The sequence below is a fragment of the Ornithodoros turicata genome, chromosome 4, assembly GCF_037126465.1.
Source record: "Ornithodoros turicata isolate Travis chromosome 4, ASM3712646v1, whole genome shotgun sequence".
Lineage (NCBI taxonomy): Eukaryota > Metazoa > Arthropoda > Arachnida > Ixodida > Argasidae > Ornithodoros > Ornithodoros turicata.
Window position 1 is genome coordinate 28445221 of NC_088204.1, and position 26870 is coordinate 28472090.

General features: G+C 44.6%; 2 protein-coding genes across 5 annotated transcripts in view; both read right to left on the minus strand.

Annotated features, from left to right (window-relative positions):
• Positions 1-275: 275 nt before the first annotated feature.
• LOC135392883 (uncharacterized) overlaps positions 276-26870 on the minus strand; it is a 100694-nt gene continuing 74099 nt past the window's right edge. For all 4 annotated transcript variants that reach the window (XM_064623550.1, XM_064623548.1, XM_064623549.1 and 1 more), the window contains 4 exons: positions 9818-9956; positions 6798-6899; positions 4165-4197; positions 276-494 (listed from right to left, as the gene is read on the minus strand). In XM_064623550.1, coding sequence (XP_064479620.1) covers positions 378-494; positions 4165-4197; positions 6798-6899; positions 9818-9956 — 391 coding nt within the window. In that variant the 3' untranslated portion in view covers positions 276-377. The remainder of the gene's footprint in view (positions 495-4164; positions 4198-6797; positions 6900-9817; positions 9957-26870) is intronic.
• Positions 24509-25092, minus strand: LOC135390479 (uncharacterized). Its single transcript, XM_064620183.1, has one exon. The coding sequence runs from the start codon at positions 25070-25072 to the stop codon at positions 24509-24511; it is 564 nt and encodes a 187-aa protein (XP_064476253.1). The 5' UTR covers positions 25073-25092.

A 26870-nucleotide genomic window follows, 5' to 3' on the forward strand; every position in this document is an offset into this window, starting at 1 on the left:
TGATTTTTGGCCATCGGTAAAATGGGAAATTTTATTTGATTCCGATTTCTGTTGTGAAACCCGCATCCCTGATGCACATCAGCAGATCGTTATTCGCGAGGATGCATTCATTGAGGTTGTGAGACGAGGGATTTTATCGCAATCTCTGTAAACCACTCTCAACGTCGTAGTACTGTTGCTCCGCGAAGAGGGCGCTGGAAAACACTGCGAAATACAAATTGTTCGTTGTCTTTTTATTTGAAAATGTCATAAGTAAAATTCATCCAACGCCTGGTGCTCAATATTGTATTATGTTTATTCACCGACGGGGAGGGGGGCTGCAGTGTCCCCAACTCAGTGGCGTCACCTTACGAAACGCCTTTCTGGAGCAGTGTAGATTATGGAGCTGACGGGATACCACAAGCAGGGAGTGCGTTGAGGTCAGTTTGCCAGTTGGAGTAAAGCAGCTTCATCATATCGTCGTAAGGCAGCTTACACTCGCCTCTGAGACACACCTGCGTCGACAGTAACAAGAGAAGCACGATGTCATATTAAAGTTGCACATGGCACGTGGGAAATATCAAAGCGAAAAAAAAACAAAAAATGAGACTCCGCGTGTACTTTTGAGGGTAATGTGCAACAGATGTACGCCTGTTTGGGCCGTCAATCGCGGGTGCTTATAGTTACACCTATTGCATGGTGTCCTATGGCGTCATGACAGAGCTACGTAGCTGTAGCTGCAGCTATAAAGACGTGTTTACGCTTTTCCAGGTATACAACCTGTGGCGATGAAACTCCCCACTCTCCAAGGTCGCAAATAAAGTTGTTGTTTCAGGTATACAAAATTGGAGCTCATGCTTTTCATAGCAGCAGATATTACAATGAATATCGTTTTTTGGTTACACAGGAGTTAGGGATGGGCCAATCGAATCCGCGAACCCTCGAAATTTAGGCATAGATTCGAGATTCGGTAATGCCCAAGACGGCGAATCGAATCTCTCGACTCCACCAACCACATTTTTATGTTTCTTTCTAAAATTGGCACCTCCAGAGTCCGCCGAAAGTCTGATATGGAAAGAACTCAGACACGAGAGACGAGGTATTTCCGGTAGTCGGTGAACAACTTGTTAAATAAATTACATAATAATAATAACGATTAGTATTATGCTTATTACATTACTCCTGAGAGTGGATTATTTAATTTGCGTTCCATCAAACAAATAAATCAAATTGTGCTTCAAACCACTTGTCGGTAGTGTTTTTGCCCTGGGTTTTTTAAAACTTTTCTTTCTTTTTTAGAAAGGATTCGATAGATCCGAGATTCATAAGATTCGTGTATTTGCAGAACCTTCCTTTGATTCGGATTCGGGAAATTCTAGATTTGTTCCATCCCAAACAAGAATTCCTGAACGTAACCTTAGGAATGAGCATCACATGGAATCCCTCATAAGCGTTTCCAGGACACTGCTCGAGTGAGCCAATTCGACACCTACCCTTGACGACAGGGAGTGACAGCGAGGTGAAGGGACGTTCGTAGAGGATTAATTTTCGGAGGCAAAAGACCAGCGTTCTAGGTCAGCACAAATCCCACCTTGGCGACGAGGCAAAAAAAAAAAAGAAAGAAAGGCAAAAATAATATCAGCTAAAAACCGCTTTCCCTTTCACCGAGTGAGGTCGGCTTGCTCTCCTCTAATTTGGGGCCCAGCTTGCTCTCATTAAACTCGTCAGTTGCAGTTGAACGCCGTGTTTGTGCTGGCCGTGTTTTTCTTAGCGTTCCTCAACAATGCATAAATGAGATCGGATCTGGTTTAAGGAAATCTGCCCATTTATGGGACCTGCCTATACATGGAGGTCCACCCGCTTTTTGGCCAGTCGCAAGCCGAAATACAGTTGCTTATCAATACAAAACTATCTAAGGTATATTTCACCTATATGCACTGGATGCCGAAAGTTTGTGAAAACTGGAAATGGGTATCCCTAACGACAATATGGATACCCTAACGACAACATAATGGATTTTGCGGTACTTCTATCACTGCTACTGGATGAAGAAAGGCCCGCTTGGGGAGACGATCAAATGGCAGAATCGCGTGTTTTCCTTTTTTTTGTTTTGTTTTTTGCGTACACAGAGAATTGCTGATAAGATCTTTTAATCATAAGTAGATGGAATAAAAAATAAACAACAATCAGTAATACAACGCGAAATTTTGCTTGTCAGTGGCGTTTTGCTTGCGATTTATTTGGGGTCGTGGTTGATGCTTAGCCAAGGAGCAACGACAGAACATATTCTTTTCAGCGGAATATCGGTACTGGAGTGTAATTTGTGGTGATAAAAAGTGTGGCATATTTTGTGACACGCCGTCCTGATAAAGTGTCATGCGATGCGAAGGCGGGCCCTTCCTCGAAGCTCTAAAATGTACGTAAGCGACGGCCTCGAGGTTTTTTCCTGACTATCGGCCAGGCTCAGCGGAGCTGGGGCTCTCTTTGTTGCAACTGCATGGTATGCAATAACCGGCTTTCTGTTGAGTACTTCTCTCCTGTTGATGAGCGAACGCGGATGGCCACGAGAGTGAGATAGCCTGCGGCGCGACAGGAGATAAGTTGTACCAAAATTTTAAAGTGATTTCCAAGACAGTTACATATACCGATAAGAGTACATATACCTGTGGAACGAAATCAATGTAAATTGTGGGGAAAAAGAAAGAAGAAAACTTTGAAAGACATGAAATTCTCTCTTCGCCGTTCCAAGATGCGCCGCTATTTCCTGAAAATTTGGGTGTCATGGCGGCCTCCTCAGAAAACCGCAACCAACGAAAAGCCCTTAAGTTTGATTGACACGTCGAACATCTATTTGGGCTCCCCCTAATAGCCAGATTGCATTTCTTACGCACGATTCTGGGTTGTTGTATACCACCGCGACACCAGACAGACCCCACGCGAATTCCCGCGACGTCTCAATAAGATGATCGGCAGGTTGCGCTGCTTCTAGAGAATTCACTTGTACGTATACGTGCTTTTAACATGGATACAGCATGAGCTGAAGGGCGAGGCTAGAATTACATTGAGACCTAAAAGTGTGGGACATGATCTACAAGAGTACTTATTAAACCTTCAAGTGACCGCATACAGTTTCGCTGGGGCATGAAGGATTGAACCATGACCCCTCCATTTTGAGATCAGACGCCATGCCGCAAAATTATGAAGGACCTGCTGCATGTGTGGTAGGAACACAGCCGTAGTGACTCCGCGCAGAACTCCGAAAGGGACTACGTTCGAGCTGACTTCTTCATGTGGCTCCGTGGCCATATGACGTGACGTAATAAGGTCAATGTGACAAATATCAGCGTAGCGAACAGGAACGGTGCTACTCTTCCAACTGAAAATGTGTTTGCTGCGGACGCGTGGCGGCGCTACTCGCAGCATATTCTGTACGTCACGAGATGACGTCACTGTAGGGCTCTCTCAAGGAGTTGAGGTGTTGTGCGCCGGTTGTGTGAGGTGTGTACGCGTTGAGGTGGTTCTTGCTCAAGCAAGCGTGTTTCTTTTTCGCGAGATCCGCCACAGACAAAAAGTAAAAATCGGTGGACGGGACTGTTAGTGCTGCTTTGAGAAGTGTATGTTTAGTCTTCAGCCATGATCACAGGGGACAGGATTTGTACTTCAGGGTTCTCGGCCAACCCCAAATAACCTGTTGCTATCAGCACTAGGCAGCACAACTATTTCACGTAGGGAGGCTTGGCATCAGGGTTGAGGAGTTGCCACTCCGGAGTTGCAATGATTTCAGGATCATTCCAGATTTAGCACAGCCCGGAATGAAATTGGGATGGAATTGCGGAAACTGTCCTAGGAATGGGAAAGGAATGGTTTGGGTGCCCTGGTGGCAGTTTTGGTTTCAACGTGCTGGTTTCTGCTCTCGCACCCTTTCCACCACACCTGCACACGGTCAAGAGTGAAATAACCTTGTCTTTGTGCTTTTTCCGTGCTTGGTAATGTCAGTCTCCTCTAGCACTGCTGGACTTGCCAGTATGGTTACCGGTCCTTTTCTTTTATTGAGGGAATTAACGGCAAGGAATGGAATTATCGCAAATCTCCATTCCTCGGAATGGAATTGGAACTGAATGGGAGACCCCATTCCGCAACCCTGGTTGGCATCGTTTCAATGGAGTGGAAAGTAAACGTATTCACCTTTCTCCGTGATCCGATGCACCCAGGCTGGTCCTGAAAGAAATACGTGCATGAATTTGCGTTGCTCAACGCGGATCCGCATTATATTCACGTAACAGATTTCATCTTCGTCCTACTGATTCGTAACAGGCGATAGTAGAGTGATTTCACGCCAAGTATTTTTTTCGTTCCAATATGTATTGGAGCCTAGTGCTTAGGAAATACATTGACGTAGCAAATAGCTGAAAACATCTTAGTTGATTGTTGAAAAACATAATCTTCAAGAATGGCCATTTCGAGGACTGCGCTTCCTCACAATTTTCAGGCCTCGTATCTTCGTAACCATTGAGCCTTTGCAGTTAATTTTTTTCTACACTTATTGCCTATGTGTTGTTGTACTGTTTTCTCTATCTTTGAGGTTCCAGGTTTTGCCGGTGTCTAGATGAAAAAAAACTCGTAGTTTTTCGGCGCGTAACTGCCTTTCTGCAATTGCCAGGAAGCTACCATAAGTGAGGTCATTCTGTTTGTCTTAAAAACTCCCTTTCAATTCACATAAAACACGTTGTTGCAAAAATCTTGGACATATTTCCTTCGCCTTTAGTAAGGTGTGGTGAGGTAGAAGCACGGAACTTTGTTAGCGTATTTTACATATTCGCACGCTCGTTACGTGGTTCATATTCCCCATTCAAGCTGTCCATGACAAGTTCGTGCAGCGTCGTATAAACACTTTCAGTTCAGAAGTGGCCGAGATTCCCTTGAGGATTCTCAAGAGTAACCGCATCACAGCAACATCTATGGCGTGGTGTCGAAGCCGTGGTAGCGTTTTATGGCGCCGTAATTTGACAAAGGTCACACCCAGGGTGTAAACTAAGAAGCTGCGTGTTTTGCAGTTTGTTGTGTAGAGACCTGCAAACCCTAGAACCTCAAACATACAGTAAACAGTACAGCAGTACATAGGCAACAAATGTGGAAAAAAGGAAATGAACTGTGGTGTCCGAAAATACAAGTCCCGAAAATTGTAAGGAACCGCAGCGCTCGAAATGGTCATTCTTAAAGAATATTTTTGTAAAAAACAACTAGAAGATATTTTTAGCTACTTCCTCGCCCAGTGTTCTTCCTCAGCACTAGGCTTCAATATATATTGGAAGGGAAAAGTCTGGGACGTTGACCTGCCTGACCCGGCGTGAAATCACCGAATAAAGTCTCCAGACAACTTAGTTTTTCTTGCTTCGTAACGCTACAGGTGTGGGCCTGTTTGCTGCAATGTGATGTTTTCTCTCTGACCTTGTCCAACGGTCATAGTATCTTTCTAGCCTCTGCATCGTGCTCCCAAACCGATCGTAGCGGTTGTTTTTTTTTAGTGTGAAGTTGGGTGATGAATTCATTTAGTCAGATGTCGGACGAACTCAGAACACGCTGGCGTTGAGGTCACCTCTGACGGAATTTAGATAGCCACACACATTTACGTTACACACATAGACAATACAATTCAGGGTTCCGACATGGGTCCTATTATTTTTAATTTGCATTAATGGCCTTCCGAGAAACCTTAATTGCAACGTTCGCTTGTATGCTGATGATTGATGATGACGATGACGATTGGTTGATTGACTGTTACCTTGTATTGAAGATTGCGCGAGTTTCAGGCTAATGTTTTGCCCTGGAGGTGTGGTGCACTGTATGGCTAATGGATGTGAATGTAACTAAAGCCAAAGTGATGTTGATATCGAGAACAGGAATAAGTACAAATTCTGATTGCATGTTTCGGGGAATTAACTACATTAGAGAAAGTTAGACAATGTAAGTATTTGGTAATATTAATATATGATGACCTGTAATGGAACTATCATGTTGAACAGTTAAACAGTGACGCTCATCGAGAAAGCGTTGGTGATGGTTCTTCTTCGCACTATGTATAGTGCTTTTTACGATATATTTCTGATTGCTGCTTCGTTTGTGGTTGAAGAGGAGTTGTAATGATATTTTTCCACCGAAAGTTCCTGGGAACATTCAGGACAAACCAAGGGAATCATAAAGTGTGTATCGTGACCTCGCCGTGTAGGCACGGGAGGCGGAGAATGACGTTCCCGCACCCTGTTGTGAGCTGTCGGCAGACAAAGCCTCTCTGGCCGTCACACTGACGAGGGCGACCACCGCCACTAGCTAGTTTTAGCTGATCGAGAGGTGTTCACTGTAACGGTTAGAAATAATAAGCCAATTGTCCTGTTTCTCTGAATGTCCTGTCCTCTTGTCCTGTTTCTCTGTCCTGTTGTCATCACATGGCTAAGCTTGGGCTTGATAACTTCCCTTATCGCACCATCCTGTTAGTCCTTTCGATATGTACAAACCGACCTGTCGTCAACGGAAGTGGGTGAAAACTTGTGTACTGGGTAAACTTTATGTAACCTCGAACTGAAACTGAAATCAATGAAAACTGAAACTCGAACTGAAACTGAAAAAAATGAAACTCGAAATCGTTCTTGTCTGGATAGCGTTATATTCCGCTCGCCGCCCTTTTTTGTATGTGTGTTGTATTGTTCCGCGCGTAAATTTCGCGTGCTATAGCATTCGCGGTTTCCTAGCTCCTCTAGTGGTCATGGATGGACGGCCTAAACGAAAGTGGTTGTCCAAAAGAAATAAATGTCCAGACATACCGCGAAGCGTGTGTCGTCCTCGCAGGCAACTCCGTTTGGAACATTGATCACAGATCCATCGGTTGTACACTCAATGACGCATTCGCTGATAATTTCCTTAGGCTGCAAAAAGAGAATATGACAAACGTTTATACATATTACCTGTTCTTTGCGGAACCTTTTACTGTTTTAAATTATGTTTCATGTACATGGCTTCTCGCGAACAGACATGACATCTTTAAAAGGAAGCAGTTGCAAGATAAAGATTCAGGGCGTATCACCAACCATGTCAAACAATTCTGACACAGAAAGTGCGATTGCTAAAAAGAAAAAAAGAAAACACTGTAAACGATATTTATCTGTAGGAGAATGTTGCCACCTACTGATAATCATTTTATCAAATTTTAAATCAAATAAATTTAATGCCCTGAACTCCGAAATCTGCCTAGTGAACGAACCGTGTCTCTTTTTTTGCAAGTAACAGAAAGCGCATGTTGTATGTACTCCACAGAGCTATAAAATAGATTCCTACTATGCTAATAATACTAAAAAGGAGTTGTGCAAGACAGTTATATGAAACAACAGTGAGACGCAAACAGGGATAGGTGGGGCACCATTGCCTTCCGCCGCTTCTCGTATTAAAGGAGCACTAAACAGCTCGTCGAATACTTCCCAATTATCGTGCCTCATGAAAGAACTTGGCTCACAACGTCCATATGTATAATCATTTTACTTGTAGCGAGCGAGGTAACGATGTAATTGAAAGAGCATAATTCGCGTGAGTCTGTCCTTCCTACTCGGAGAGCATCTACGTCACACGTCTCGCACGAGTAGCAGAACTGCATTTCAGTTACTGGAGATCAGGGAGATTTCGAAACCCTAACCCAGGGCGGGCCCGGGTGAGAGAAGCTACTGCGCACGACGAGAGCTGTGGGAACATCGCGATTACATCGCTAACATTACAGCTCTGAAGATATAATGCGCCCATGAAATGGAACATTGCGGACTTCAGGGGTCGGATTCTGAAGCATGATCGTACGCAGGGGCGGTGCTAGGGGTGTGCGAGGCCTGAGGCAAAGGCACATCGCGGGGCCTCTTTCACACCAGCAGTAATGAAAAAAATAAGAAATTATAAGATATTCGGAGTGGGAGTTTTACCAGTACGGGAAATGGCAGCTGGAGAGAAGGGTGCGAAACCCTCGCTATAGCTTGCAGGGTTGGCAGATTTTTTTTAGAAGCGGAACTTTTTCTCATCACACGACGGAATGGCACAACACATTCACCTCTAATTTATGTTTTAGTCGAAGATTGCGCGCGCGATTAAGTGCATACTTGATATTTTAAAAAAAAGGTAATCCCTGGTAGAGGGCTTCGTGGTGAGGGCTTCGAGGGCTAAGGCGGTCGCCTTACTCCCCCCCCCCCATCGCGCGCCCTGATCGTACGTACGATAAAATGCGCCAAAGACGTCGCAGCCTGCGACGTGGTCAGTGGTCAGTGCTCAACAAATCAGGGGGATTCATATACGCTTGCACATATTTGCATCGGTAGAGTTGACCCTCTGTTGTATCTCCACGACCCTGTGGCGAACAAAAGGCGTCCAGCGTCCAGGGTCTCCTTTAATCCAATGAAGTGTAATTGTCGAGTCAGCCCAAAACCGAAAATTGCTTTGTAGATATTTACATAAACGAGAAGACATAAGTGCTCCGAGGAGCTCGAGTCGAGCAGCGACATCTGTTTGATTGGTGCAATTCGTGATCGTGCAGCCAGAAGGTGGACGTGATTTTGTCCGCTCGGAATATGTGCCAAGCCGAGATAGGCCACCGTACCATATGCCGTGGTACGGCATATGCAACGTAGGACAATATATTAAGAAAAAGCGTGCATTGTATAACTGTTTTGTGCCCCTTTAACTTGACGAGGAAGTGAGCGGAGCCGACAGGTCGCTTAGACATGGGCGCGTTAAAGGAGCTTGGAAATGATTTGGAATATGTATTTCCTTATTACTATCACATCAGCATACTACCTTCAGGAACCGTCACGCAAAATATTTCCTGTGTGAAATGCGATTTTTCTGAGAAGATTGCTTTTCTTCTCCCAGTGGCAACGCATCCTCTCCTTCCTGGGCTACATGGACATGTATAGTCAGAATTAGTCTGCTACTACGATTCGCCGTTCCATGAATTCAAGCACTCGGATACGACTGCAGCTAACTGTACTGAACCTGCAGACATGAATCCGTAGACAAAAAGTGCAATACGCTTTCCGGAAAATCATCCATCAGAGAGATATGGGAGCGTTCTGAACTTTGTTTTAATCTTTTCCCATTTAGTACGCGGGGACATTCAATCACTGCTCGCAGACGACGGGTGGTTTGTCCCCATAGCTACGACGCTGAGAGCTCGTTCATGATTGGCTACCGCCGTTGAAAATACGATCCTGAGTGGCTGACTATTAGTTGTTACGTCATGTCTATGACTAATCAGGCTTTCTCTAGGTGGTTTTGCCAGTGGCTCCTCGCGTCTAGTGACGTCAGGTGACAGAGAACCCTCCATTGGCTTCCAAAAATCACCTGCTAGCGAGAGCGACAGGCCGAGACGCGCGAGGGGAGACGCAAAATGCAGAAAGAAAATAAGCAACAAGTCGCTCGCCTCAGTATTGGCGAGGCACATGACGTTGCAGACTTGCAGCCCTGGAGAGCAGGTTTTCTGATCCGCGAGATTGAAAGCTCTCTTGCGCTCCAGGATTACGCGCTACGCTCGCCGTTTTTGTGCGAATGCGTGTCCCAGGGCTTGTAATCCTAATTTCTAGTTCTCCCGACATATTTCTTCTCGGATCGTTCCATGTTCCTTTAAAGAGTCCTCTCACGTTGTATCATTACTGCCAGTGACACTCAGATTCACAATCTCGAACGTTCTCCAGGTGTAACGGATGCGTGAGACATATTACAATTAGCAATTTCGTTAAAGCACAACAGTCCTGAAGGAACGTAGCATGCCACCGATTCGTTGGTGTCACGCCGCAGCATATTTTACCCTACTTACTTTGGCTAATTTGACTCCTGGGACCTTATCACACTGGTAGCTGCTTCGGTCGAATTTGTTTAGCTGGAATGTAGTGGGACTGCAACACGTATTCTTCGTGTTGAAACATTGTGACCCGTCGAGTGCGGCGAGGGCGCGTCTGCAAAAGTGTCAAAGTTGGTTAAAGTAAGGGAAATATTGGGACAAGGTGACTCAAAGAAAGGTTCATAAAAGGTGTCGGGCTCCTCTTGCCTATTTATTGCACTTACATAGTCTGGGGACCTCCCTTCAGCGCTGCCAAACTACCTCTGATCAAATTCCCATTGACAAAGGTCATCTACAGCTTTTCCCGCCTTATTAATCATCTTGTCGTCCATTTTAATCCTTATACCATAACATTCAATCCTTTTGCCATCCGAATTAATCCTGCTTTCATTAAGTTTAATCACCATTTCACATAATTTAATCAATTTCTCATGCAATTTAATCCAGGTGACTATGTGTGGGCTACGTGACTTTTTGTTGTATTTTGGGATAATTCCTATGTCTACGGGTATTGCACATGTTTTTCATTATTAGTGTGGGTTTCTACACCATACTGGGATACTGTGGGACTGTCAACCCGGATTATGGTATTGTGAGACTATTCCCATGTCTACGAGTTTTACCCATGGTTTTCATTACAAACGCGGGTCTCTGCACTGTACTCCGGGACTGCCAATCTGGATTATGGGACTTTACATTATTACTATAGGGCTGTGCGAGTAGCAAAATTTTCAAGTTCGAGTCGAGTTCGAGTAATACCAAATCACTGTTTCGAAGATCGAGTCGAGTTCGAGTAGTTGGCGTTCCATTAAATAATAGGTAATGTGTAGAAGCAGGAAGATAGAAAATTTCAAGATGCTTTAGCACCGCTTTTTGGCCAACTTCCCCTTAAAAATGTTCTTTTGTGCTACAGTTGACAACAAAAAATGAAGTGGGTGAAGACTATATGAGATTTATAAAAAAAATGTGCCACCTAAGGACAACATTGCTAAATGAATATTACAACCATAAAACATTTAAAAGTTATGGGTACTAAAACTGGTCTTTCTACAATGTGCAGTTTAACACTTTCCTTACTGCCACAAAAAAAAAGCCATTTTTGGGTGGTTTTACAAATATATTTTTTTTTTGTGGCTGACGGTATCACTTCAAAATATGTTGCTATATGGGAAAATGTAGCCAAATCAATGCCCTATCTAATGATGTAAGTTTCATAAAGAAAGCTATCATTGTATTTCCAAAATTGATTTTGGGACACCAAAAGATTGGTGCGAACAGCAGACACCCTCATGAATATACGCCTGTATCTTGAACAAAAATATCAATCTACAAGTTCTAAAATATACAAAATGTGGCAACCTTTGTCAGAAATAATATATGAAAATATCAACCATCTGGATCAAGAAGTTCATGAGTTGTGGAAAATAACATTAACACTCCCGGCGTCGGGAAAGTGGCGCCCCCATCGCCCGGCAGCAGCCGCAGTAGCCCCCTCCTGCACCAACGGTTGGGTCGCCGCAGGAGGGAGACCCCCACGTATAGCTGTGCGTGGCTTTCCCGTGTCTGGGGAAAGGGGGATCCTGGCGGTTGAGTGGACCCTGAGGTTGTTTTGGACCCTTCGGGGCCCCTCTGGGAAAGCAACACACCGCTTTGGCCCCTGCTTCCCATAGTCGGGTGGTCCTGGAAGGCCCGGCCAGGATTATTCAGTTAGTCGCCATCTCCCTTTTCATTACTTTCTCTTCCTTGGTCTCCTTCTTTCTCTCCTTTTCCTCTTTTCACCATCCTTGGCGGCAAGGGTCAACCTTGGGCAGTCTTTCACTCTCCAGAAGCTGCACTTGGGTATAGTGCAGAGGCAAGTGTTAGCGTGTGGGACACGTTCCCTCGTTGGGCTCGATGGTGGGCGACACACCTCCTGCACTGAATCAGTCTTCTCTTTTATGGATTCTTCTCGTACAAAAAAACATGATCAGCGCCAAAAGAGGCGCTGCACCGATGCACCAGCTATGCAAATCCTCGACTTGACTCCTGAACCTTGGTTTGCGAAGTTCCTCATAGTCCACTCGGAAGATAAGACCAAACCTATGGCTAAGGTATCACCATTCACGATTGCAAGAGAGTTAGAAAAGACAATAGGGAAATCTTATAATGCTCGAAAGCTGACCACAGGAGATCTACAAATTGAAGTGACCACAAGGCAACAAAGTTCCGCTCTCCTTTCACTTAATAATATTTCTGATATATCAGTCACTGTGACCAGACACCGAACACTTAACATCGTGAAGGGCGTCATCTCAGAGTCTCAACTCCTTGACTGCTCAGACACTGAGGTCGAGGAAGGACTTAAAGACCAAGGCGTTGTGACAGCAAGGAGAATTGTGATGCGTCGGGATGGTAAAGACATCCCGACGAAACACATTGTCCTTTCCTTTCAATTGCACAGGCTTCCTCAGACCATCAAAGCAGGGTATCTTAATTGCCATGTACGTCCGTATATCCCGAATCCGCGACGCTGTTTCAAGTGCCAGCGTTTCGGACATGGGTCGCAGGTCTGTCGAGGACAGGCGATCTGTCCAAAATGTGCTGGCATGGACCACTCTGCAGAATCCTGTGCAAACGAAGTCCGCTGTTCGAACTGCAAAGGGAGCCACCCTGTCTACTCCAGGTCCTGCCCCCGTTGGCAGGAAGAGAAGGAAGTACTCAAAGTAAAAGTGACGCAGAATATCTCGTATAAAGACGCAAAAACACAGGTAGAATTTGCCAAAAAAGGCACGTTCTCCGAAGTGGTGCGCCGGGGAGTGGCACCACTGCGGAAATCTGTGGAGACGCAGACTTCTGGGTCTCCACCCCACACTCCCCCCACACAAGAAAAGCCTGCGGAGAGCTTGCTTCCGCTGGCACCAGCTGCTCAGGTGGGCAGCCGGGAAGTAGCGGCCACAACCTCTACGGAGGTTGATGGCGAGCTGTCAGTTTGGGACGGGCTCACAGGGGGCTCATCCCAGGCTGCCACACACACGATGGATGTTGACGATGATGACTGCATGTCGCAGAAATCATCGTCAAGCCTTCCCCCCAATCCTTCCCCATGGAAGGAACAAAGAACGAAAAAAGGAGGCCGAGGCAGGGGCAGTACGTCCCTAGGGAAACACAAGCAGCCCCCCCCAAGGGTTACACCTCCTACATAATGTACAGTCTCTCTTTGTTCTTATTCATCACTACTTTCATTATGGGACAGGTAATCCTTCAGTGGAACTGTCGAGGCCTCTACACTAACATAGATGATGTACACGATCTCTTTGAAAAATACACTGCAGCTTGCTTCTGTTTACAGGAAACCTACCTTCAGGAACAAAGTTTCAATCCCTTCCGCAGACATACTATTTTTAGGAAGGACCGTACAAATACCACACGTGCGTCTGGAGGTGTGGCTATAGTCCTTCCGCAATCTGTGTCTGTAAAACAAATCCCACTTGTTACAGGGTTGGAAGCAGTTGCTGTTCAAGTGTGCCTCGATAGGGTTTTCACTATATGTTCACTGTACCTTCCCCCATCAGAATTAATAGAACAAAGAGATTTTGAAAACTTGTGTAATCAACTCCCACAGCCATTCATGATTCTGGGCGACCTGAATGCCCACAATCCTTTATGGGGCAGCGCAAGACTGGATACGCGAGGAAAAATGTTGGAGAGAGTTCTTCTTTCAAGGTCCCTTTGCATTTTGAACACTGGGCTGCCTACATACGTCAACTCCTCAACACAAAGTTTTTCTTGCTTGGACATTTCACTGTGCAGTCCTTCCCTCTTCCATTGTCTGGACTGGACCGTGGACCAGAATCCTCGTGGAAGTGACCACTTCCCGGTAGTTTTGAAATTTCGTGGTCCTACAAATTCCATCTCGACGCGACCGCGAAGGTGGAAACTTCAAGATGCTGACTGGAGGTTTTTCCAGAACGAGGCAAAGCTTGTTTCTTCATATTTTGAACACATGTCTATTGAAGAGGCAAACGAGTTTGTCACAACGGCCATCATAAGTGCCGCTGAACAGTCTGTCCCGCAGACATCATGGTATGCATCAATGGTCAAAACCTGCCCGTATGCACTGAACAGAAGTTCCTCGGTGTTGTGTTTGACAGAAAGCTTACTTTTGGGGCACACATCAGGAACTTGAAAAACAAATGCTTAAAGTCCACAAATATACTCAAGGTCATATCCCACAGGTCGTGGGGTGCTGATCGGGAAACACTCCTTCGCATTTACCGGTCTGTAGTCCGCTCTAAAATGGATTACGGATGCCCTGCTTATGGGTCAGCACGACCGTCCACGCTAAAGGCCCTCGACACAGTACACCACCTTGGTTTGCGACTGGCGCTGGGGGCTTTCCGAACCACCCCTGTTTACAGTCTGTACGCAGAGGCAAATGAGTGGTCGTTAGGGAGGCGAAGATCGTATATTACCTTGTCCTATGGTTTGAGAATAAGAGGCCACCCTCAGCATCCTTCGTTTCCTTCAGTGACACAGAGCAACTTCAAACAACTGTTTCTTAATAAACCCAGAGCTGTGCCACCTTTCAGCATTCGTGTACAACGAGACGTCGAATGTTATGGCTTTTTCAGTTACAACTCACCTTCCTTGGTTGCCAGTAAGTTGACTCCTCCCTGGCAACCACCAGTTGCATATGACGTTTCACTTGCAAAGTTTAATAAAAGGGAAACACCCACCACAGAAATCCAGCAGGAATTTCTGATTCTCAAGGAGAGCTTTGGAGACCACACCGAGATATATACTGACGCTTCAAAGACTTCCACAGGAGTGTCATGTGCTATGGTATGTGGCTCGTGCACAAAGGCACATTGCCTAAACAATGTATTTTCAATTTTTACTGCAGAACTCTATGGTATTATCATAGCACTGAACCATGTTTTACAAACACACATGACACACGCAGTAATCTACACAGACTCTTTGAGTTCGTTACGTGCCATCTGCAGTATTCAATCACATAAAAACCTCCTGGCAAGACGCGCACAATTCCTGGCCAGTATTATACAAGAAAAAGGGTTCCAGCTGAGACTGTGCTGGGTACCCAGCCATGTCGGAATTTCCGGCAATGAGCAAGTAGACCGCGCTGCCTCTGCTGCTTTAGGCAACGATATAACTCCTTTTGAAATTCCACTTAACGACTTGATGCAGCAACTGAAGAAAGCCATCCACACAGATTGGCAAGCTTTTTGGGATAAGCAGATAACAAACAAACTGCACACAGTAAAACCTCGCCTATGCAGACCTACACTAGATTTTGAAAACCGCCACCATGAAGTTTTATCGAGCCGTTTGAGGATTGGGCACAGTTTTTTAACTCATGGGCATTTGCTACGAAGGGACGACACGCCTCAGTGCCCTCACTGTGGAACAGACCTGTCTGTCTTACATATACTCATAACATGCCCACTTTTAGAACATCATCGCCACCTACACTTTCCATTCTTTTACAGATACAAGGTCCCTCTTCACCCTGCTCTTCTGCTCGGTGATGAAGCTCTAGTCGATTTTAGCCATATATACAAGTTTTTAAGAGACACTGGGTATTTAAAGCACATCTAAGCTCATATATATTGTTTTTATTTTATTTTATTAATATTTTTTTTTTAAATTGAAATAATCCTTTTAAACTGCTAACCATCCATACCATTGTCTTGGCGCACTATGGCCCTCGTCGCTAATGCGCCAAAAAAACCTTAATCATCATCATCAACATTAACACTGCATGTTATCCATATAACTGAGTGACAGAGTGCATTGAAGGAGTAAAACGGAAATTAACGTCGTAATTTCCGCTGAAAACATTAGTTTCAGGCTTAACTTTCCTGTTGTGCCATTACTCTTCCATTCCCCCCGGTTAGTTTCGGAACAGCAAGAACAGAGAGAGTGCAAGTGATATATGCCCACACATGCGGGACAAAAATCTGATTGTCTAACGCATTCAGAGTCGTTATTTGCGTTGCAATAAACGAAATCGAATGAGAATATGCTTAAAATGGGAGTATTGCGCATTTGTGAAAGAGGTCTGCCGGGGGAGCGCCACGCCGCAACCAAGATAACATCTCCACGCGCCTCCTTTGCGCAGGGCCAACTTCATAAATCGCTACCACAAAGAAAAAATAAAAGTGAAAATTGAACTCATTCTATAATGTTTATAGTATCCAACAAATGTGACCACTTGTCCGAATCTACATGACCGAGTAGCGCCGCTCATAAAAAGTCAATCACCGGGGATCGATTCTCTATGGGCGCGGTAAGGAAGCGTTCGTACTGGAAATTTCGTAAAGTAGTCCTACACAAGGCTTCCAGCCCTTTTCGGTTTTGTGCAGATGCACTTTCTTTACTCTTGTCAGCCGTCTCCGAGTTTTATGAACTAGCAGAACCGAAACAGACTCTCCCGTCGAAGAAACGAAACTATGAAATGCGCTCCTGCCATGTCGGATACGCCTCCGTGCGCTCGACGCCTCCATCGCCAGCAGTAGCCAGTTGAAGCCGGTTTGCCATTCATAGCCACTAGTCAGTCTGTAGCCAAGTCGAGGTTAGCCGAAGCTAATTGTGAAAACAAGATGGCGGAACTGTGACAACAATCACAGCTATGGTGTACTTGAATACTATTCATGAATACTATTCACAGTACACTATATCACAGCTGCGCAAAATGAGTGTTTCCAAACGGTGGAATCGTTGTGAGAGGATCTAACGCGAGCTCGAAACGATATCGAGTACTCGAAAGTGGACGAGTCATCATTTGTCGAGTCGAGTACGCGATCGACTCGACTCGAACTCGAAATTTCGAGTACTCGCACAGCCCTAACTATTACATTTCATTACATTTCATGATTACATTATCAATGTGGGACTATTTCCACATGGGCGGATATTACCCATGCTTTTCATTAGATATGCGGGTTTCTGAACTGTAATGGGATACTGTGGTACTGCCGATCTTGATTACGATATCCTGGGTCCATAAGGGCGTCTACGAGTATTCCGCATGCTTTTCATTTAACATGCGGGTTTCTGCACAGTAATGAGATACTATGGGACTGCCAACCGCATTTACGATATTGTGGTACTATTCCCATGTCAATGGATATTACCCATTCTTCTCATTAAAAACGCAGGTTTCTGTACTCTAATGGGATACTGTGGGAATGTGTATCTGGACTTCGTTGCTGTGGGACTATTTCCATGTCTACAGGTATTACCCATGCCTTTCATTCAAGATGCGGGTTTCTGCACTCTTATGGAATACTGTGCGACTGTCTATCTGGATTCGACATAGTGGGACTATGCCGCTGTCTACGGGTATTCCCCATGCTTCTCATTAAAAACGGGGGTTTCTGCACTGTGATGGGATACTGTGGGACTGCCAATCTGGGTTGGGATATTGTGGGACTATTCCCATGTCTACGGGTATTACCCATGCTTTTATTAAAAACTCGGGTTTCTACATTGTAATTGCACTGTAATGGGATACTGTGGTGCTGTAGATCTTGATAACAGTATCGTGGGTCTATAAGGGCGTCTATGGGTATTCCGCATGCTTTCCATTAAACATGCAGGTTTCTGCACAGTAATGGGATACTGTGAGACTGTCAATCGCAATTAAGATATTGTGGTACTATACCCATGTGAATGGGTGTTACCCATGCTTCTAATTAAAAACGCTGGTTTCTGTACTCGAGTGGGATACTGTGGGACTGTGTATCTGGCCATACTTTATCCTGGGGCTATTCCCATGTGTGCGGGTATTACACATGCTTTTCATTAAATATGTGGGTTTCTGCACTGTAACAGTGTACTGTGGGACTGTCGATCTTGATTATATCCTGGGTCTATAAGCATCTCTACGGGTATTCCCTGTGCTTTTCATTAAAAACGCGGGTTTTTGCGTTATGATGGGATACTGCGGGTCTGTCAATCCGGATTACAATAGTGTGGTACTATTCCCATGTCAATTGGGTATTACCCATACTTTTAATTAAAAACGAGTTGTGTACCATAATGAGATACTGTGGGACCGTGTATCTGGACTACGATATTGTGGGACTTTTCCCATGTGTGCGGGTATTACCCATGCTTTTCATTAAATACGCGGGTTTATGCACTGTAATGGGGTACTCTGGGATCGTCGACCTTGATTACGATATCCTGGGACTATAAGCACGTCTACGGGTATTCCCCGTGCTTTTCAATAAAAACGCGGGTTTCTGCACAGTACTGGGATACTGCGGGTCTGTCAATCTGGATTACGATAGCGTGGGAGTATTTCCACGTATACTGGTCTTACCCATGCTTTTCATTCGAAATACGGGTTTCAGCACTGTAAGGGATACCGTGGGACTGTCTATGTGGATCACCGTATCCCAAGATAGAGCAAACCAGCATACTCAATGAAAAGTTTGGGTAATGCCCGCACACATGGGAATAGTCCCATTATAACCTAAACGACATAGAGAATCCCACAGTATCCAGCTATACTGCGGAATCCCTCATCTTGAATAAAAAGCATGGGCAATAACTATAGACAGGGAAATAGTGCCACAACATCGTAATCCAGATTGACGGACCCGCAGTATCCTATTACAGTGCAAGGAACCGCGTTTTTAATGGAAAGCGAGGGGAATATCCGTATACAAGCATTTAGTCCCAGCATATCGTAATCTAGATCGACAGTCCCGCAGTATCCCATTACGGAGCAGAAGCCCAGACATTTTATGAAAGCATCGGTAATACCCTCACACATGGGAGTGGTCCCACAATATCGTACTCAAGGTTGACGGTCCCACAGTATCCCATTACGGTACAGAAACGTATTTTGAATGAAAAGCATGGGTAATACCCGTAGACATGGGAATAGTACCAGAATAAGGTAATCGATATTCACAGTCCGGCAGTGTCACATTATATAGTAGGGAAACCTACACTTTGAATGAAAAGCATGATCAATACCCGTAGACATGGGTATAGTTGCATAATATCGTAATTCAGATAGAGAGTCCCACAGTATCCCATTACAATGCAGAAATCCACATTTTTGACGAAAAGCATGGGTAATACCCGAAGACATGGGAATAGTCCCACAATATCGTAATCCAGATCGATGAAACTCCCCACTCTCCAAGGCCGAAAATAAAGTTGTTGTTGTTGTCGTAATCCAGATAGACGGTCCTACAGTATCCTATTACAGAGCAGAAACCCGCAGTTTTAATAGCAAGGATGGGTAATACCCGTAAACATGGGAGTAGTGCCACAATATCGTAATCAAGGTTGACAGTCCCACAATATTCCATTCGAGTGCAGATGCCCGCATTTTGAATTAAAAGCATGGGTAATACCCGTAGACATGAAAATAGTCCCACAATAACGTAGTCCAGGTACACAGTCCCACAGTATCCCATTAGAGTACAGAAATCCGCGTTTTTAATGAGAAGCATAGGTAGTACCCATTGACATGGGAACAATACCACAATACCGTAATTGCAATTGACAGTCCCACAGTATCCCATTATTGTGCAGAGACCCGCAAGTTTAATGGAAAGCACGCGGAACCCGTAGACGCCCTTATAGACCCAGGATATCGCAATCAAGATTGACAGTGCCACAGTATCCCATTACAGTGCAATTACAATGTAGACACCCGGGTTTTTAATAAAAGCATGGGTAATACCAGTGAACATGGGAATAGTCACACAATATCGCAACCCAGATCGGCAGTCCCAGAGTATCCCATTACAGTGCAGAAACCCCCGTTTTTAATTAGAGGCATGACTAATACCAGTAGACAGCGGCATTGTTCCACTATGTCGTAATACAGATAGAAAGTGCCACAGTATTCCATTCGAGTGTAGAAACCCGCATTTTAAATGAAGAGAATGGGTAATACCCGTAGACATGGAAATAGTCCCACAATAACGTAGTCGAGATACACAGTCCCACAGTATCCCATTAGAGTGCAGAGACCTGCGCTTTTAATGAGAAGCATAGGTAGTACCCATTGACATGGGAATAGTACCACAATATCGTAATTGCAATTGACAGCCCCACAGTATCCCACTACTGTGCAGGAACCCGCATATTTAATGAAAAGCAAGCGGAATACCCGTAGACGCCCTCATAGACCCAGGATATCGCAATGATGTTCGACAGTACCACAGTATGCCATTACAGTGCAGAAACCCGCATGTCTAATGAAAAGCATGGGTAATACCCGCACACATGGAAATAGTCCCACAATATCATAATCCAGATTGGCAGTCCCGGAGTACCCATTACAGTGCAGAGACCCGCGTTTGTAATGTAAACCATAGGTAAAACTCGTAAACATGGGAATAGTCCCACAATACCATAATCCAGGTTGACAGTCCCACAATATCCCATTATGCTGCAGAAACCCACATTAATAATGAAAAACATGTGCAATACCCGTAGACATGGGAATTGTCCCAAAATACAAAAAGGTCACGTAGCCCACACATAGTCACGTGGATTAAATTGCATGAGAAATGGATTAAATTACGTGAAATGAGGATTAAAATTAATGAAAGCAGGATTAAATGTCATGGCATAAGGATTAAAATGTACGACAAGAGGATTACTAACGGCGGGAAAAGTTGTAGATAACACACGCCCTCTTCAGTTCCCCCTCTCCACACGCGCCACGTCACACTAGCTGTCCGACACGGTTGTATTGGCAACTCCAACAACCACAGAGGGCGCTGCTACTTTTCAAAATGGCGCCCGAAAACAGGTCCGTAGGCACGCTCACACTTTCTGCGATAATGAAATTCCTCGCTTGCACGCCCGAGTCGCGTTGCTTTGTTGAGGGTGAACGTGTGCTAGCAGCAAAACACCTCATCCTTGCTGGCATCACGCAAACCGACGCCCTTGAAGTAAAAGTCGTCGGACTTTGCCTCCAAACTTCGGGCATATACGACCAGCCACATACCGTGGAAGCCGCGTTCTCCATTCAATCACGCGGCAGTGAAACTCCACAAGTGATCAAATGTTTATGTTCTTGCACAGCTGGGCAATCGGAGAAATGTAAACACATTGCCGCGCTACTGCTTCACTGCTACCAGTAAGTAACGTTTATTCTCAATGTAATTAGCACCAGCATGTCGAAAACGTAGCGTCTGTTTGTGACACATGATACAAATTATGGCTACAAATATTACTTGGCTGCTCTGCATATTGCAAGTTGCATATTTGCGCAGATTCTCATTATGAGTGATGACACTCGTTTCCGAGCATTGCCGCAGGCGTAGCCAGAGAGAGGGGTTCTGGGTGTTCAAACGTCTCCTGAAATGGTACCTTTGGTAGTGCATTTGGGAGAGGGAAACGAGTGGAAATCCTCTTCTCCCATGTAAAGTTCCCATAGAACCCTTCCTGAAATATTTTTTCTGGCTACGGTGCTGCCGCCAGCAGAGTAGAGCACTTGGATCTCTACGCCTTTAGATTTTCAGTTTGTTAAACGATTACAAGTGGGCTTATGCAGTATCACTTGTGGTTCCTGTGTTAATAGCATCGCAAAAACTTTTGCTACAGTTAATCTGTCCTTGTGTCTCAACAGTGTTGGGATATCATCGTTGAACCACCTAAGCTGCACTGATGTGGAGTGCGCATGGGCAACCAAAAAAAAGGAAGTTCAAGAAATGTATGAAGCAGTCCCTCTTCATGACTTCTGTCACGTGGCTACAGATATAATGCCTCCCCTTTCTCGCCAAAGTCAAGAAGCCAATGCAAACATCCTACGAAAGGGCTGCCCAGATTCTGCAATCGAACAACATCGGTAATACAATTGCTGAGGATTTGTCAATTTAGAACAGGTACCTTAAGTTCACCAGACCATTTAAGTCAAGTCTACGCTGTTTTGCAGAAAGCGAAAGAGGCAGTTTTCACAAACAGTAGATGGAAACGGCATCAACAACCATCGTAAGCAAATTGATTATGTACTTTAGGTGCAATTTGATATGCTCATGCAATTATGCAAATGTTACAGTTCTGGACTCTGGGCATCCCATTCCGCTGTTGGAGTACATCAGGCTGCCACATGTGCAAGCCGTGCCAGCTGAACAACTGCTGCAACACTTGCGTTCTGTATACAGCAACCCTGGAGCAGTGCAGCACGTCGAAGCTGTAACGCGAAACCAGTCGGAATCACCAGCATGGCACAGTCACAGAAAGGGTTTGGTGACAGCCAGTATTGCTCATGCCTGCATGACAAAATGTAATTCAATACTGCGTAGCCAAAAACCTGTAAATTTGCATCCCCTTATTGAGCTGCTACTTCGTAGCAAAAGGGTCTGTACCAAGCAGATGTGGGCGGGGATTGATAAAGAAAGAGATGCACGTGTGGCATACTTGTCACTTATTCGTTCTCAGGGGCATGAGGTCTACAGCGGGCTTGTGATATATGCCAAGGAGCCTTACATTGGTTGTTCACCAGATGGTATAGTGGTATTTCAGTGCAACTGTTGCGCAGGCAAGGAAGTCCTCCTTGAAATTAAGTGCCCAACAAAAATCGAAAACTCATTTTCCAACTATAAAAAGGGCAACATAAAGAGGGAGTATGCCACTCAGATAAATGTACAGATGGGAGTGTGTGGAATTACATTAGCGCACTTTTTTGTGTATGTTGGTCTTACAGACTATTATTTGCAAGAAGTAGTGTATGATGCCAATGCATTTCATAGCCTGTGCAAACCAATCACCGAAGTTTATCGGGAGTATGTGATTGATGAGCTGCGCACCAGGATTTGTGTAAAGTGAACATGAATTATGTTGCCATGAAAAAATTGCTTGTATTAGGTTGTATTGCCATGTATATATTTTGTATGTTATTCTTTGTGAAAGTCTGATAGTGTATAAACACATTCACAGCAATATCTAAGCTTGTATCTTTACTATAAAATTAATAGCATAGGCACATTACAAGGCTGGAAGAATGGCAATAGTATCAATGCTCTGTCACAACTCTACAGCTCATCACAGATGCAGGGCAGTTAGTAATGACGCAGATCTAGAAAACAAGATACTGCAGACACACTAAGCAATTATGACACGACTAAGGCTCAGTACTTCACACATATACAAGACCAGCCATTGATATACAGAGGTCAATAAAAGCTATATAATAAATATCACAGAAAAGTACAATATCACAGCTTCCCAAGTAAATACAAGGTCAAAAGCTCATTATTATATATTTACAGGAAAAACTATTGCACAAGTCACTGTAAAGGATAAAAAAGTCGAGAGAGATCACAAAAATAATGTTATTGAACACATATATCACAGCTTGAGAAAATGTCGCAGAGTGTATTACGGGGATATCTCCTCCGGAAGTACAGGGTGTTACCCTATAAAAGTCTACCCGCGCCGGCATGCCGTGCTCGCCAATTACTCAATGCAGGCGGTACAATGTGTTGCCTACGTATAAAACTCATAAGGACATTCCATCATGGTAAATATCGAAGTGATTGAGCACCGTAACGCAAAGTTATAGCGCAAAACGTGAGGTTCCCGTAGTCAAAACAGCCAAGATGGCGCCTCTCAGTTAGCAGACGACATCCCTTTTGGGTGTCGTCTGCTTAGTATGCGTCGGCATTTATCGTTCCTCACGTTTCTTACTTCTGAGCAAAATATGACGGTTACATGAAAACGAAATGAAATCTGCAGTTCGATCCGGCTGGCAGGACATGCGACACGTTGTCGTGTGGGGAGCGGCATGTGCAAGTGCTCTTCTCAACGCCGCCATCTTGTTTGTTTTGACTATGGGAATTTCACGTTTTGAGTGATAACTTCGTGCTGCGGCACTCCATCACTTTGAAATTTACCAAGATTAAATGTCCTTATGAGCTTTGTATAAACATCGCACAATATGCCACCTGCATTGAGTAATTGGCGAATACGGCATGGCGGCACGGGTAGACTTTTATAGGGTAACACCCTGTACTTTGCACAATGTCCTACGAAAACCTATCTGGTGCCACAGCTCGTTCACAAACCTACAGCTCATTACAGGTGCAAGGCAGTTAATGATGTATACGTAGATCTAGAAAACAGTATTGTGCACACACTAAACAAATATGACAAGACTCAGTACTTCACACATGTACACTGCTAGCCATTGATGTACAAAAGATATACAGAAACTAAAATATCACAAAAAAGTTTATCACAGCTTCCAAAGGAATTACAAGGTTACAGCTGGTTATTGTACTGTATGGGACACAGCTGTCTAAAATCAGCACTCCGTGGTTTATCCCATCTGAAATGGCAAGGTGTTGCAAGACTTTCTTTCGAGTAATAAACACGTGCAGCACATGGTCCACCTTCAAATATAATATTGGCACAACACTTTTAAGTTCAACTGAGGTAATACGGGCCGCGGAACTACTGACATGCGATTTTAGCTAACCGTGTCCCCAAAAGTACACGCACGAGAACATCTTACACAAGTCACTGTAAAGAAAAACCTCCAAAGACAATCACAAAAATATAATGTATATGAAAATGTATATCACAACTTTTAGCGAGCATTTGTACTGAAGAAAATATTTCAGATGAAATCTCACTGAGTGTAGTACGGTGATATCTCCTCTGGAAGTACCTTGCACAAATGTCCTACAAAAATCTATCCGGTGCAAAAATCGGTGCAGACAGATTTGTTACACCAGCTGTGATCATAACGATATCATCTAGGATAGGTACCATGCTCCACAACACTCTGGTTGACAGGATTTTGAATACCTCTATTCTTTGAATTGCACGTTCCACATGAACCCTTGCGGAAGCAATGCTTTGCGTCTGTAGAGCTTCACGCTTAGGAAACTGTTTCATCTGTTTCTTAAAAGGTGGCCTCACCACATTAACAAGGTGTTGCTCACAGATTGAATCAATTAAAAATCCCCTGTCCACCATAAGTGCATCGCTGAATGGTTCAAGTTTTTCGACAAAACCGCTGTCCTCAAATATTTTTTTATCAGAGGCCTTACCCCCGTAACCCTTAGAAACAAAGGCGATTATGCCACCAGGTGTAACTGCAATCATATATTTGCATGTAAATCCCTTCTTGTAGTAAGAGTACACGTTAAGTGCACAACTGAGGCACTTTGGCTGCGACACTGGGATTTCAGTGCAGTCAAGAACTGCCCTGACATTTTGAAACTGCTTGAACTGCTTCGGCATATTCCTTATTACCTCGTCCTTATCAGGTAGCACTACAACTGATGCCAAAACCTGGGCTAGAACTTTGACAGTGTGCGTAATTACACTTGAGCATGTTGTAAGCGAGCAACCAAAAAGCTTGCTCAAAAATGTTGTTGATACATTATGTTTCAATTTCATCATTGTCAGCACAATCTTTTCTCTTGCTGACAGCTGGTGCCTTGCAGAAAGAGTAACTATGTTTTCATAGCACTGTACAAGTGAATTGAGAAGTGCTAGTGATGGCAGACCAGTGAAGGATGTTATGTTTGCATCATTTATCATGAGTGTAAACTTTTGTGCAAAGTCACCTGAGGTAACTTGGACTGCTCTTTCCTGGGTGGTAGATGGCATTGAGCTTCCTGTCTCGTTCTGGATGGTGCTCTCTAATGACAGCATCAGTTCTGCTACCTCGATTTCAGCAGCAGAGTACTGTCTGTCATCTTGGGGCTCGGCCAAGGTGTTTTCGTCACAGCCGCAACAGTGCACCTTTCAAGAAAGAACAACAATTTTGTTGCACAAACTTGGTTTTCTGGTCGTTTCCATTGCTTGGTGTTGTGGTTCAAATACATACATTTAGGCTAAAGTGAATAACATGAACCATGAACACATGGTTGCACTTACGTTGTTTTCTTGGACTTGAGAACGCCGCTCCTTGCGAGCCAGTCTCTCATCGCCAAGCCTCGCCTCTCTTTCAGCTCGCTTGGCATTGAACGTTGATGTTGTAGGGAGGTTTCGACTCGGCACTGCCGTCTTCTTTAGTCGCCTCGTCTTCGTGGGAATTTCTGTGGCAGGGAGAAGACACCGAAGGAAAGTTACAGAGCGCGTGCACCCACGATATTTGCACGCTGAACGAAGTGTACGTAAACTGAAACTTACGTGTACGTAAGCTGTATGTAAGTGAAACTTACGTGGCAAGATGTAGTCCTCATCACGAAAGTGTTTAGAGCAGACAAGCATCGTTGGGGTGACAGTTTTCCCGATGCGAAGGCGATGTATCCATGCTTTGCGGCGATTTGTTCGACGCTGTGGCTGGTCGGAGTGATTTTCGTTACCGTGTGGGAAGTGATGGAAAGATATTGATTTATCTTTCCATCTGGCTGATAGACACTGCGGTACGCTACAGAATTCCTTCGACACACGTTTTTTGTTATGTGGACACATGCCGCACGCAAAACACTCGCAATGTCTCCCGTACAATCGAAGCGGGCCGCCCCACTACCACTACTACGTCGTGACCTGTTTTCAGAAGTTCTAAGCTTGAGCGCTAGGTGGCGTCCGTCTTGCTGGAGTTGCCAATTAGACCGACGACAACGACGACGGGGAGACAAGTGCAGCACGCGCTGCACGAGCTCGAGAATAACTCCGATAGCTTGGATTGTACACAATCATGTGCTTTTGACATCTCGTTAGGGCCTCGTGTTCTGTTCACTTTGCATGAGCCCTCCATCTTTGTTCGCGGCATGGTAGTCCGCCAGCGATCCTGTCTTCGGTCTCTTCTCCAGGAAGTGTCACTAAACTGCAACGAATGTGGCACTCATTCCAATGCTATGTTCCTGGCTGCCACATCTCCTGGAGCTACGAACATGTCAAAGACAGTGCCAGAGTTTTTTGCCATCGGAGACACTTGACGCTTCCTGGTATAACAAATTCTCTGCTGTTCGTCGCGGCGTAAAGAAAACGTATACCTGAGATTAACACGCATATCAGAAATCAGTTTGGGGATCATTGCATAACAACCACAAAGCGTTTTGGAAAGTCGTCAAGGATAAGACATCCC

What these genes read in the sequence shown, in the direction of transcription:
- LOC135390479 (XM_064620183.1), bottom strand. Translation starts at nt 25,072, where the DNA reads ATGCCGAAGCAGTTCAAGCAGTTTCAAAATGTCAGGGCAGTTCTTGAC.